Below are 14975 nucleotides of genomic sequence, written 5' to 3'. Positions count from 1 at the left end.
TTGTGACCACAAAACATATAAAACTACCACATGGGAAAAGACAGGTCTCTGAACCTCACACAAAAAGTAATTAATATTTTTAAAGCAAAGTGAACATACATGTGAAATATACATCATATAGTTATACAAACTAATTTTCTAACTTGGCATAATGACAGGGTAGCTGGGAGGGAATATAAAAGAAAATACTTGAGCTTAAAATTAACAATGAGCCCATTTATTCAAGGTAGGATGGCTCTCTCATTTCAGCTTGAAAGGACTCAAAGTCTTTCTGTCTTCCTCTAGGAGGGAAACTCTGCAGCTGGCAGGTCTGGAGAATCACTCAAATATATTCACAGCTTTTCTTGGAGTCAAGCGATGGCAAGAAAAGTCTTCATCTTCACTATGCACTGGACAACACGGAGAAAAGCTGACTTTGAGGTGTTTAAATTTCATCCTTTGAGCATCAGTTCAATTAACTTCTCCTAAAGGAAACCAACCCCCACGAACAACAGATTTACACCCACTGAAACTGAGAAACACTTATCAGAATTTGTCATTTCATAGAATATTGACTTGTGACAGGTCTTACGACACTGTCTAGTTCTATAGCACTGTGCTTATTTATTTTCCATCCAACCTTTGTACTCCCCACTTTGTATCTTCTTCAGTGGCTTCTAGGAAGTATTACTATAACTACTGAATCAATGAATTCACAGCAGTGTTTCACAATTCTGTCTTTCTTTGTTCTGTGTTAGACTCCCAAACAGGACTCCATAATCCAAGCAATGATAAGTTTCTTCTGCTTTTCAAATCCAATTAGAATTCTGTCCAAGCTTATAACAATTTATCCTCCCCTAACTCTTGAGAATCAAAGTCATTGTTATTTAGATGTTAAAAAGTTTGACCTAATTCTTATCTCTTAAAGAAACATCTAAAATGCATTTACAGAGAATTGGGAGACCATCTTCAGGTAATCCAAATATTGACAGTGAAGAAAAGAGCCCAAACATAATGAGAAAGTAACACACAGTAGAGTATTTCAACTTTAGGATATAACAACTTAAAAGATGTTACTCACAAATACATAATCTTTCTTATAATTTCATCATGAAGAGTATCAACTGGCCAAAATATAGCCTTGAATTATCCAACAAGTCTCCTATTTCTTGTTATAAAATATACTGGCAAAACCCAACAAACCCACACTGCTACATTGAAACCCATCCTCACATTCCACGGCTTCAGGGCAATTCCATAAACACAGGGTCATAAAAAGACAGCCTGCAAACTTATGTAGCCAGCACTCCATTTTAAGGATCGGAAATTAAATGACATGTGATCATCCAGCTACAGCAACCTGAGGATCTTTTTAAAAACCTAGTAGGAACTGCCAATCTTATCTTAGAAATCCACCCACAAAACAGTACACAAAATTCATACAATACAGATGATGAAGAAATTTGAGTACAACGTGAAAATGTTATAGCTCGTATGTTTTAGGATACAAGTTGTATTCAGCATATTCACATGCTGATACAACAAAATTTAAAGAAAATGGAATGTTCAAGTCCCTGCTAGTGGCTTATTTATCTCAAAACACAATTTGATACACCAGAGCGCCAATGTTATAAAGGAATGTAAATGACCCTTTGGAGTTCAACATAATAATACCTAATCAGAGGAAAAATTGTAGTTTTGAACTCTAAAGATGCAGATTCCTAGCTAAGTACAAACTTCTAATTTTTTTTTCCTTTCTTAATTTTAATGGACAGTAAGTTAAAAAAAAAACATAACTGCTATGTTCCCTACAACTATGGGGGTTAAATATTTAATGTTCCAAGTCTCTAAATAGTTTTCTTTTTAAAGTTTATAATATTATAAAAGATAATTGAGAGACTGCCAGACCTTGCTAGGAATTTCATATGCATTATTAAAGTAAGTGAATCATTAAATTACATGTTTTAAGCACACTTTCAGGTTTTAATTGTTTCTTGATATTATTAATTAAAGAACCCAATGACCAGTAATATCCCAGTAATTTTACATAATTAAGGCCGAAAAAGTATAACCAAAGAACTAATTAAGATGAGAGTAAGTTAAAAATTTATAACATTAACAATCTTACCACAATATAAATTAGTTATTAAACACAAACCTTTATTAGGCAATGTTACCAGGCATATTTAAACCACACAAGGGGTTAAAAATAACTACAATGAAAGGCCAAGAGCCTAGCAGCCCAATTGAGCCAACATTCCCTTCTCTCCTCCCCCTCCCCTTCCAATCCTCTCCAGTCCAGAATGAATTGCATGCCCCACTGCACAAGGCCCAAAAAGGTCACAGTAGATGGCAGAGACTTTTGTAAGAGAACAGAAATAACTCAGCAGCTTTGTTACCATAGTCTCTTTTAATCAGTATGTTCAAAATCCTTTAATTAGCACTCTGTCTACACAAGGAAAGCATTTCTTCTGTGCCAGGGGAGGGCACGTATGTATGTACACAGTGTTCTGTTGTATCAGCATCACAACATGGAGTAGTACCTCAAACTGTCTGCCAGGAAACTGAAGCACATGAAACTTTTTTTAAAGGCACAGTACCACGAAATTCACATATATACTCTATTTGCATTTCTATTACCACACAACAAAGTGATAATTAAGTTTGGCTCATTTAGGTGTCAATTTGTTTCTGAACTTTTTTTCAGCAAAAAAGTAAGCATTTAAACTAAATAATAACTCTATTTAGATAACTAAAGTAGAATATTTAAAACATAAAAATGCTAACAAAACATAAAAACCAATAATACTCAAAGATTGCTTCTGGTCCCGTAATAGATCATCAGTAGAAGAAACAAAATACCAACTCATTCAAACAGGAATAAATCACATGACACATTTTCACATGGATGCTTTATATTTAAAATTTCATCCAACCATGAAAGGTGTTAAAACTTGCAGGCTGGATTACACATACATGTTTCCTTATAAAATCTAATTAACTGAAATCAAGGCAGAAATTGATGATAAATTAAAGACACCTTTAAAAAAATCCACAGCCAAGAAACAAAGGAAACCCCATTAGTAAAATGGGATCTGCAGTATTTTAATGAGGATAGTTAGGCATTAAAAACTTATTTTTAATCTTTCAAAATGAAGTTGGATACACATATAAGATGCAGAAGTATGTGTGTGTATATATATTTATACATACATGTATACTATTAACCAAAATGACAATCTTCTAAATATCTGATTAAAGAAACAACCTAACTAAATTTAAGGTAAAGTGAATTATTAAAGAGGCAGCACAGCATAACTGCTGGAAAGCCAGCTCTTCCATACCAGCCATGTGAGCTCACAGCACAGTTATATACAATGGGAATAATATCACTATTTTGTAGGTTGGTATGATAATTAAATGAGATGATGCATTCATAACACTTGATAAAAATCCAAAAGTTTGTTGGTAAGACTGGCACGAAAATAGTATTTTCATGCATTGCACAAAAGTGTAAATTGGCACAACCTTTCAAAATGATATAGATACATATATTCACATATATATGTATGTACTTATATTTGGTATTCACTGCACCACTGTAACAGTAATATGGAAATGACATAAATACTCTTCAGTAGGGGATTGGTTAAATGTCACTTTCCCTATAAAAGAAAAGTATACAATTGCTTAAAAAAAACACACACACCTCCTTATATATTAATAGAAAATGATCTCCAGGGTAAATTATTGCAAAAAAACCAAAGTATAAAACAGTGTGGGCCAGGTGTGGTGGCTCACGCCTGTAATCTTAGCACTTTGGGAGGCCGAGGTGGGCAGATTACCTAAGGTCAGGAGTTCAAGACCACCCTGACCAACATAGGGAAACCTCGTCTCTATCAAAAATACAAAATTAGCCAGGCGTGGTGGCACATGCCTGTAATCCCAGCTACTCAGGATGCTGAGGCAGGAGAATTGCTTGAACCCAGGAGGTGGAGGTTGTGGTGACCTGAGATTAAGTCATTGCACTCCAGCGTGGGCAACACAGCAAAACTTCATCTCAAAAAAAAAAACAAAAACAACAGTGTGTATAATATGCTACCATTTGAGTAAAAGAAGAATGGAAATTCATATTTATGTGAATATGCAAAAACAAACCTTTTAGAAACTTATATAAGTAATTAATAGTAATAATTACCTACTGGTGATGAAAGTGAAACCGTACCTGACATACAGTCAAGTCTCAATAAATAGAAGCTGTAATTACTCCTCTCATTAGTGCTATCTTCATCATCATGAAAACACATCCTTAAAATATATACACAGAATATATTCAAACTAAATCTATGAGGTAAAAAGACAAATCTCAATTATTCATAGGCTGACTATCTAGTTGGAGCTCTAAGTCCTTCATTTCCTCTTCAAGGGTAAGTAGCTTTTGGCCATCTTACCGTTGGCTATCACCTCCACAAGAAAGTGAGCTGAGGAAATAATTCCAAAACAATCATTTTATTCAATTTTGATCAACAGTTTTTAATAAACAGCTTTTGGAACTGAAAGAGATTATTAAAATCCCATAGCACGACCTTCGAAAATTATATTTGAAAAAACTAAGATTCAGAGAATTCCCCAAATTAGGGACAGCTCAAAAATTTACAGTCTGTTCTTAGTTAAATGCTTTTTCCATTGTATTATTGATAACATGGGGGAAAACAGAAAAGAAGTTAAATTGAAATCAGTTATCCTTGCTAAATCCACTCCCCTCATCCTTTATTATAGATAACCAAATTTGCCAAGGTCACATCCCAGGAACAATGACAGTAAGTAGAGTACAGGTCAACAGAGAATTAAACAATTCAGCCCCAGGACTAAGCACTGAATGAACATCTATAATAAAATCTGTAAAGTTTACTTACACTAGAGATTGTCAGAGGCATGTTGAAATCCTTGCCGCCTTGCAGCCGGAAACCCCAAGGAGCTGGGCCAACCAGTGACACACTGTAGTTGCTCATGGTTCTAATGGCTTAAAGTCCAATGACAGAAAATGAAATGTGCTGTGAAAGAAAATCAGATGATTAGCAAAAATGTTTACTTGAAACCCTAGAACATAAATTATGTTTAGTATTTTGTTGGGGGGCTGAGAGGATATAGAAAATAAGTCTCAATTAAGTTCTTCATTAATTTCAGTTTAAGAACAGCAATCTGTGAGCTAATATAAAATTTCTACACTCATGGCAATTTCCATGGTCTAAAAATTCCCTATCAGAATACATTTCTAGATACTTAACCTGTTTCACAACCTGCTACAATCCAATTTTGCAGCTTCTTGCCTGCAAACTTTAACTCAAAGTACTTTACAATACTTCACTAATGTAGCAAGATTTTATTTCAGGTTGAATTCAAAATGATTTTCTCCCTCCTTCCACTTCATGTATTCTTGTGTCTGCAATTGACAAGAGTCTTTCAACCGCACTTACTTAAATTCTAAGTTACTCCAATATGTGAAAGAGACTGCAAACCAGTAGGCTCCCATTCATGCTTTCCAAATACTAAATTATTTACAATGAGAAGCTGTTTTTCAATGCACAAAACTATTCTCTCCAATCAAGAACTACAACTTGTATTTCCTCCTATAGGTACATGGTATTTTCCACACTTAAAGTGATATCTACTTTTCCTTCAGATAGTCAATGATAGGCAATACTCTAGTACAGTGATATGTCAGTCACAATCTGCTTTTTGTTTTATACACACACCTCACCAGGCAGAGAGTAAGCATTTGCTACTCAGTGAATAAGATTATGACTAAATACGGCAGAAGTGCAGGGTTAACCTTAATGCATTCAAATGGAATTGGCAGTTCAGAAAAGAACCAGTGCTTCGGTGCTTTCTTTTGCCTGTTTTGCTGTGTGTGGTGATGACTCTCCTAGTAGCACTTTCACATAATTTTTAAAAAGCAAAAAAAAAAAAAAAAAAAAAAACTTCGAGTTTCCTATTGGTTGTTATAACGGCAGGAGAGAGAGGAATGAAGTTTTATTTTGTTTTAATGGAATACTAAGAAACAATAATTCTAAGAAGTATTAAAAACATAAAAGATATGTAATTTTATAATTTTAAAAACATCCTTCCTTGGAAAAATCTAAGCTATTCAACCAAATCACCACCTAATATTACCTGTCTTAAAATTTTTTTAACCCATTCAAATTTCTAGCCCATCACCCCAAATTCATAGTCGCAGACGTAGATATTTGAGCCATAGGTATATTTAAAGCAAACATTCCTTCTTCTCACAAAGGGAAAATGGGGCAAATCTTCCAAATAAACCTGGTTTTTAAAGAAAAATTATGTCAGGGAAAATAAAAATTACAGAAAATTGTATCAGAAACCGAAAAAGCTTTTCTACTGGCGTGGTAGTATACTGAACTACAAGGCAATAACACATTACTTAAGCATTGAAGTAACAGGCACAGGGCACTAAAAAAGAGCCAAAGGCCAAACCGGAAGTCAAACTGTATATATAGGTGAAAAACTACTAGTGGGAAGCTAATAATGAGCCACACATCATTCAATTGCTTTCCCGCTATAAAAAGAGAAGATTTTCAGAAAACGTATAGAAGGACTGTCCTGATATTGACACAATACAAATCAGAAGCGTATAAAACCAACTGGTATTTCACAGCCAGCCTGCCCTCCTTTATTAATCTTTAACTTGTGTCTGGGGAAGAATATGAAAGTTAGGTTCAACTTCCTCTGACCCCATTCTTCCCTACAAGAAAATGTATTTCATTTAGATTATCAACCCACGTACATGCAACTTCCCTTTACTTGGGAATTCCCTTCCTAACTTCTCTTATTTGTTATTAAAATTCCTAGCACTGGCAAGGTCACAGCCACACTACAAAACCAGTGTCGTTTCATTTTTAGTCACTTTAGTCATTTTAGTTCGTTCATTTCTAGATTCTTCTTCTGCTAGCTTCATTTGGAATTCATTTGGCTTTAAACAGTCTGTGCCCCAAGCAATGGCAATATTTTTATTGGCCTTTCCAAGACTCCTCCATCTGGTTATTAGTGCCCAAGCCCTTCCTCAAATACCAAGCAGGCAGGAAATAGCAGCATACTCTTTCAAACACGTAGAAAAGGTTGGAATTTCTGTATAGTTATGGATTTTATTTTAGGGAAAGTCTAAACAATGTCTTTGCTCTAGTACTAGGGAAGGAAGCTTGGTATTTCCCATACTTGTATCTCAGCTTCTTTAGTGAGCGGGGGAAAGGAGAACTCAAGATGAACTACAGAGAGTGACCAAAAAAAGGCCTGAAATTAAAGAGAAATATCTTGAGATTCTCTTTCCCCGCAATGGAGAGTGAATGTAGGTAGAGCTGAAGAACTAAAGCCACAGGCACAGGATGAAAGCAGCCGACAGGACAGTTTTCCAGGAGCGATTCACGCCTAGCCTTGTTTGCCAAATAAGGCTACCGAACGGGCCGTTTCCGTGGCAGGCGGGTTCAGACGTCCTCCCCGTCAGGAAGGCGGACTTGGGATAGGATCTGGCGATCACACCCTAAATCTGCCCTGCCCAGCGCCGCCACGAATTTTCTTTCCAAGCTCTGCCCTGTCCACACGCCCTTCCTTTTTCCACTTATTGTCAAACGCACTGAAGGCACGCACAGTCTTACAAAAGCCCCAACAAGTACTCAAGTGTTAACAAAACTCGTGTTCATGACAGATGTGTTTCTTAAACAAGCTTTATTTCTGGAAGCGCAGAAGTTTTCTCCAAACAGGTTACACAAAACTGTAAATATCTGGGAGAGAAATAAATGCTTCTCAGTAGCCTGAGAGCAAAGAAAAACTAACGCGCCTTTTCTGTTGAGTCCCGCTTCCTACCCTCCAAGAGCCTGGCGCAGGACGGGGCACCCAGACGCCACGGTGGTGCCCGGCGACGCCGGCAGCCGGGTGGGTGGGAGCGGCAGTGCCCCGGAGCCAGTCCTCGCCGGCCCTCACTACCTCCGGGCGCCCTCCCGCGTCCCCGTCTCCGCTACGCTGGTCCCGGTCGGCCCGGGCTGCGGGGACCCCAGGGCTCGCCCTCCGGCCTCACGCGGATTCCAGCGCTGCCCTTTCCAGGGCGCTCCTTTTCCCAAGCTGCTCCCCCACCTCAGCCGCTCCGCGCCCAGAAAGCACCTGAGGAGCCATCCCTGCTCAAGGAGCGCTCCCTCCTCGTCCCCAACCGGGCTTCCCTCCTCGCGCTCGGCGCACAGAGGCCGGTTCATTCTCTCTTCCCTCCGGAGATCCGAGAGGCGCATCGCCGGCCGGCCGCCACTCACCTCGGGTCCGGCGCGGAGCTGCCTCCGCCTCAGACAAGGGCTGACAAGTGACTCGCGGTGCGAGCGCAGTCCCCACCGCCCGCGGGAACTTCCGCCTCCTGGCTCTCCCTCGCCCCACCCCCGGCCCGGGACACGCCCCTCCGCTCCCGGCCACGCCTCTGGGCCCGTCCTAGCAGAGCCGCGCGAGGGCGGGGAAGGCGGCGGCGGAGCCGGGCGCACGGGCTTGCTACGGCTGGCTGAAGCAGCTGCGGAAAGACAATTGCGCTACCGAGTTTCGGTGGGAGTAGGCTTAGCGGATTTTGAGCGCCACCTGGCAAAGGTCTAACGCTCCGCGCGTCCGTTTTGTAGTGGGTGCATTTTTCTTTCCAGAAATTTGAATTGGCAAGCAGTTGTTCTGCCTAAAAATAGAAGGGGACTTTGGATAAATCTCTATCTATACAAGTTCAGCGGTTGCTGCCTGCGTTTATTTATTTATTTATTTATTTATTTATTTATTTATTTTTGAAAGAGCTTTACATGCTCTGAAAAGTGCAGACCCAGAAGTTTACGTGTCAGGAAGGTGAAAACCGATAACCCTAACAGATGGAAGTCAACCCTGTCCATCATACCAGAAGACAGTGATAACAGCGGCCAAAAGTGATTCAACCACTGAATCTTCAGTTTATTTTTCTAAATCCAAATCAATAGTCCACCTTCCAGCCTTCTATAGGGTTGCTTGATACGCCTGAGGAATTCATTCATAAGAAAACTTGAATAAGGTTCAGTGAACATACGGAAAGTAACTGGACTCTTACACTGTGAATTGGCTTATAAAACGTGAAAAGGACAATTCCTAACCAAGGAGCATATAAAGCAAGGATGAATTTAATGAGGTCTGTGAGCCCCCCGGCCTCTGGAAGTGCAAGCAAAATTCTAAAGGTGAAGATCCATAGCTGCTCTTTCCTTAACGGTAGCCACTGGCCACATGCGGCTATCGAACAGTTGAAATGTAGCTACCGTAACTGAGACCATTAATTTTTTTTTGTTTTACGTAATTTTAAGTAATTTAACATTTACAACTGAAGCAGGATAACATTTCTTTACTTTTTTTTTTTTTTGAGACGGAGTCTTGCTCTGTCTCCCAGGCTGGAGTCAGTGGTGCGATCTCGGCCCAGTGCAGCCTCCACCTCCCGGGTTCAAGCGATTCCCCTGCCTCAGCCTCCTGAGTAGCTGGGATTACAGGCTTGCGCCACCAAGCCCGGCCAATTTTTTGTATTTTTAGTAGAGATAGGGTTTCACCATGTTGGCCAGCCTGACTCGAACTCCTGACCTCACACGACCAACCTGCCTCGGCCCCCCAAAGTGCTGGGATTACGGGCGTAAGCCAGCGCTCCAGGCCATTAACATTTCCTTTAAGCACTACATTTAAGGACTAAAGTGATGTGAAATGTAGGACTACATTTCACTTTACCGTTGAAAATGTAATGCCCAAATTGAAATGCATTGGAAGTATAAAATGCACACTGGATTTCGAAGACTTGGTATGAAAAAAATGTAAAATGCCTCAATAATTTTTATATTGATTATATGCTGAAATCATCATATTTTATGTTTGGTTAAATGATACATGATTATGACCTGGCTCGGTGGCTCACGCCTATAATCCCAGCACTTTGGGAGGCTGAAGCGGGTGGGTCAGCTGAGGGCAGTAGTTCGAGATCAGCCTGACCAACATGGCGAAACCCTGTCTCTACTAAAAACACAAAAATTAGCTGGGTGGTGGTGCATGCCTGTTATCCCAGCTACTTGGGAGGCTGAGGCAGGAGAATCACTTGAAGCTGGGAGGTGGAGGTTGCAGTGAGCTGAGACTGTGCCACTGCACTCCAGCCTGGGCGACAGAGCAAGACTCTGCATCAAAACAAAAAAAGGAATAATAATAAGATTTGATTAAAATTAATTTCACCTTTTTTTTAAAAAAAAAGTGGCTACTAGATAATTTAAAATTATTTATGTAAGCAGGGTGCAGTGGCTGACACCTATAATCCCAGCACTTTGGGAGGCTGAGGTGAGAGGATGGCTTGAGGGCAGGAGTTTGAGGTTACGCTGGGCAACATAGCAAGACCCATCTCTACAAAAAATTCAAAAAATTAGCTGGGCATACGCCTGTAGTCCCAGGTCCCAGCTATTCGTATTGCTGAGCCCAGAAGTTCGAGGCTGCAATGAACTATGATCTTGCCTTTGCACTCCAGCCTGGGTGACAAAGCAAGATCCTGTCTCTAAAAAATAAAATAAAATAAGTAAAATTACATATGTGCTTCACATTATATTTTCTTTGGACAGCACCAGTTCATAGCTTTCACCACATTTTTCAAAAGATGGCTTTGGGGGAAAGTATTTCCTAGTGTGAGAGCTGATTTAGAGAGTCTAATATATGTTATCATGTTTGACATCTCACCCAAAAATAAAAAAAAAACAATAGCTACCATTTACAAATACCTACCATGTGCTATGAAGTGTGATAGTCCTTATAATAACTTTATAAAGTGAATGCCATCCTCATTTATAGATAATAAAATTTAGGTTGCAAGCAATTACAGATTGCGCCAGTTCCACAGGGCCATGGCTGGAGTTAACCTCTAGGCGTCCCAACTCTGCCCCTCCTCTTCTATTTGCTGTTGATACAGTTAAATTGAGCTTGGATCAAAAAAGATTAATTTAAATACATCAACTGCAGATAGCCTATGGAGTTATCACTGGAGGAAAAGCCTCTTGAGGTGATGAGGAAGAGCTGAGAATGGGCAGACTGTTGCTTACTTATGCAAATTCCACTTTACCCCACAATTGCTAGCCTGTCTCTGAAACTCCTCCTACTACTGCAGTTTAAATCCTGGGCTATAGAGTAAATTAACCAAATTAAAGTATCTTTCATAGACTGATATTTATCCAAGTGTCCTCCAAAGGACCGACTGCATAAAAATGACATGGACAGCTGGTTAAAATTGCATTTTCCTGGGTCCCCTCTGGACTCAGAATCCTTGTAGGTGAGCCCTTGGAATCTTTTTAACAAACACTCCCTCCCCACCTCCAGGTAATTATTGAACTGCAATGCTTAAAAACTACTTCCCTAGAGATAGTGCTATGTCTCCGGTTTACTGTGAACTGTGCTCAGGTAAGAACCATGCATTACAGATGGCAGCAACTTATCTCAGTTTCCTCATCTTAAAAGAAACGATAATTGTAAATAACCTTGTGAGATTATCATGAGGAATAGAGATAATATATATAAAACACTGCACAGCATGCTTGGCACCAAGTAAGGATTAAATAAATGGTAGCCATATGAAAACTTCCCTAACCAATTGATTAGATTCATGAATGTATCATAAAAAACAAGTAGAGAACTTTGACATTCATTATGCAAGTACTATGTTCTTAGTGCCCTATGTACATTATTCTACTTAATTCTTACAACCATATAAAGTAGATGTTTTTTCAAAGGAAGAAATAGAAACTTGGAGATTAAGAAATTTAACCAAGGGCACACAACTAATCAGTGATGGTAGTAGAGCAAAAGGTCTGATTCCAAAAACCATGTTATTTTCATCGCAACACACTGTCTCTTGGTAAATTCAGTAAGCCATCCAGCTCAAAGACCTGGGGAAGATGGAATGTTTTCGAAACTAACACTGCTGAGGGCCATAGAGGTGTAAGCCATAGCAAATTATGGAAATAAAATAACTGCTGAGTAATTTGTATATAAGGGAAGATGAAACTCCTGAGTCACTTCCAGGAGGGCATGTGCCTTAACTTGTTTTATAATGAATTGCCACGGGGCCATTCTGACTCCCCTTGTCTGTTTCCTTCATAACTAACATTTATGAAATGGTAGGCCATGTTTGAAGGACAGCCTGTAACTACAGACGATCAGAAGTTACTGGTTCATTGGGAAATCAAACCAATGTCCTTGGCCTCATTAATGCTACAGGGCTAAGTAATGAGGCACTGAACACAAAGGAAACCATATGAAAAGTTTCATTTTATCATAACCAGGAAAACAAAATCTGGGGGGGGGGGGGCGTGGGAGGAGATCAAAAGATTAACTTATTTAGCAAGACGAGTTTTTAAGAATATTCCATGTAAACACAGTATTTACTTAAGCACATAAATGTTTTCTCTAACATTTTATTATCCAATCTATGACTCAGAACCTCTTGTAGCACTTCAAAAATAACAGAAACTTAATTACAACATGGCATGGCTGTGACAAGATTTACAGTTGCACCCAATAAACTATAAAGTGCCAGTCTTTTTAAAGTTCCTATATTACTGAGTCAATTTATCTTTTAAGTCCTAATCCTGGAAGGTAAATAAACCACTCATGAGCACTTAAAGTTTAAAATCTGGAATGGAAAGGAAGCATTAACTATTCTAATAACTAAAGACACATTTTGTAATTTAGGGAGAAAAGACAGAAGGCACAGTGTCATTCTAAAGTTTACTAAAGAATCCTGGGAGAAGGGCAGAACTAAATCAGGCATGGAGAGAGTGGAAAGGAATAATGGATGAGAAAGACTGTAAGAGCAGATCCATGAAGCCTAGGGTAACTGAGTAAATGTGTAATTGAGGAAGAAGGCAAAGTTTAAACTAGCCTCAGGGATTTAAGTCTCAGTTTGGTGGGTGGTATTCATAACTGATACTGACTGAATGAAGAGGAGCAAGGAACTATGCATTTTACTGGCAGTTTCTAGTAAGAAAAAAAAAAGGCAATTGGTTGGTTAGTGAGGGGTATAAATAAAGAAGGATAGATAGGGTGGACACTGAAAAAAGGTATCAGAGAGTCCCAAACTTGAGATTTCAGAAGTAAAGGAATATTCCTCATAAGATGTTTTACTCAAAGTCAGTTCACTGAGAAGTCTGGTGAGTGGTTGAGAGGATAGAGAATATGTGGGAGTAATTTCGAAGATGAGATGGAAACTAACATGCGTGTCAATAATTGTAAAAATCTGTTATATGAAGACATTACAGTAACCCCTCCCTTATCTTCAGAAGACACATTTCAAGACCCCCAGTAGACGCGTAAAACCAGAATAGTACCTAACCCTACATATACTATGCATGAATTTCCTTTTCCTTCATAATTTCATGCGTCTTAGTAACATCAGCATACAATTTTTTTATTTCCTTATTAAGTCGGGAACTTTCACCTTTTCACTTGAAGAAAGCGATTTATGGTTTCTCTTTGGTATGTCTGAAATGCCAGCATCACTACTCTTATGCTTTGGGGCCACTGTGAAGTAAAATAAGGATTACTTGAACATAAGCACTGCCATACAGGGACAGTAGAACTAATAACCAAGATGGCTGCTAAGTGACTAACAGGGTGGGTAGTCTATGCAGCATGAATATGCTGGACAAAGGAATGATTCATGTCCTGGGTGGGATGGAGCAGGACGGTGTGAGATTTCATCACACGATGCAATTTAAAACATGAATTTTTCTTTTTTTTTTTTTTTTTTTTTTTTTTTGAGACGGAGTCTCGCTCTGCTGCCCAGGCTGGAGTGCAGTGGCCGGATCTCAGCTCACTGCAAGCTCCGCCTCCCGGGTTGACGCCATTCTCCTGCCTCAGCCTCCCGAGTAGCTGGGACTACAGGCGCCCGCCAGGTCGCCCGGCTAGTTTTTTTTTGTATTTTTAGTAGAGACGGGGTTTCACCATGTTAGCCAGGATGGTCTCGATCTCCTGACCTCGTGATCCGCCCGTCTCGGCCTCCCAAAGTGCTGGGATTACAGGCTTGAGCCACCGCGCCCGGCCAAAACATGAATTTTTCTAATGGAATTTTTCCATTGAATATTTTTGGACTGCAGTTGACTATGAGTAACTGAAACTGCAGAAAGTAAAAACATGGATAAGGGGGGACTACTGTATTTTAAGAATGTTAAAGTAAGAAATGGACCTGGAGCAGAATTTCCCAGTTAGTTGGTTGTGCCAAGAAATTAATCTTCTCAACCTGGGAGGTGGGGCAGACTGGAATTGGAAGCCTCATCCATTTCCCCAGTTTCCAAGTTTGCTTTGGTGTGAAAAGAGTTGAGGAGCACTGTATTAGGATATCAAAAAGAGACAAATGAAAAGATCATTAGCTTTTCATTTATCTCATTAGCATTATGTACTCATCATAAGGCCTTCGTCATTTCTACTAAGGAGTTAAGGAAAACGTGAAAAAAAAAGGAGAGAGAATGCTCACTGTGCTAATGCTCAGTTAGAAAGATCTCACTTATAAAAGGTAGTAATAGAAAACACCCTGCCCATACCACTATACCGAGTCCTTTATTAAATTATTTTCAATTAAACACATTTGAGTATACCATTGCTTTCCTCTCAAGACCCTAACACATTATGAGTGATTCTTTTAATTATCAACATCTTTGCATAAATCACTAAAATGCTATGCACTCTTATTTAATGTCTATCATGCACCAAAGATATAAGTGATGTCAAAAGCAAATTCATCTTTTGGAAAAATATTGAAATTTTTGCTTTTTGGATTTTTTAAATTGCTGACTTTTAAAATTAGGCACTTTATTGTTTTTAGAAGCATTTTCATTGAAGTGGTATGGTATAAGCCACCATTATTTAAAATCTTGAAATAAATGTCTTCTCTTTTTTTGCATCATCAACTTTCTAACCAATAAAAGAGCTAGTAC

At 39.1% G+C, this 14975-nt stretch overlaps 1 protein-coding gene across 10 annotated transcripts in view; it reads right to left on the bottom strand.

The window, feature by feature from the left end:
- PDLIM5 (PDZ and LIM domain 5) overlaps positions 1–8446 on the bottom strand; it is a 211333-nt gene extending 202887 nt beyond the window's left edge. For 8 of the 10 annotated variants that reach the window (XM_030914672.1, XM_030914679.1, XM_030914684.1 and 5 more), the window contains exons 1-2: positions 8298–8446; positions 4896–5033 (exon numbers count right to left, since the gene is read on the bottom strand). In XM_030914672.1, coding sequence (XP_030770532.1) covers positions 4896–4991 — 96 coding nt within the window. In that variant the 5' untranslated portion in view covers positions 4992–5033; positions 8298–8446. The remainder of the gene's footprint in view (positions 1–4895; positions 5034–8297) is intronic. The other 2 variants (XM_010385592.2, XM_010385594.2) reach the window with 1 other exon arrangement.
- Positions 8447–14975: the final 6529 nt, after the last annotated feature.

This window comes from Rhinopithecus roxellana, chromosome 2 (genome assembly GCF_007565055.1).
Source record: "Rhinopithecus roxellana isolate Shanxi Qingling chromosome 2, ASM756505v1, whole genome shotgun sequence".
In the NCBI taxonomy this organism is placed as follows: domain Eukaryota; kingdom Metazoa; phylum Chordata; class Mammalia; order Primates; family Cercopithecidae; genus Rhinopithecus; species Rhinopithecus roxellana.
Note: the sequence above shows the minus strand (reverse complement) of the source record. Positions and strands in the feature narration are given on the sequence as shown.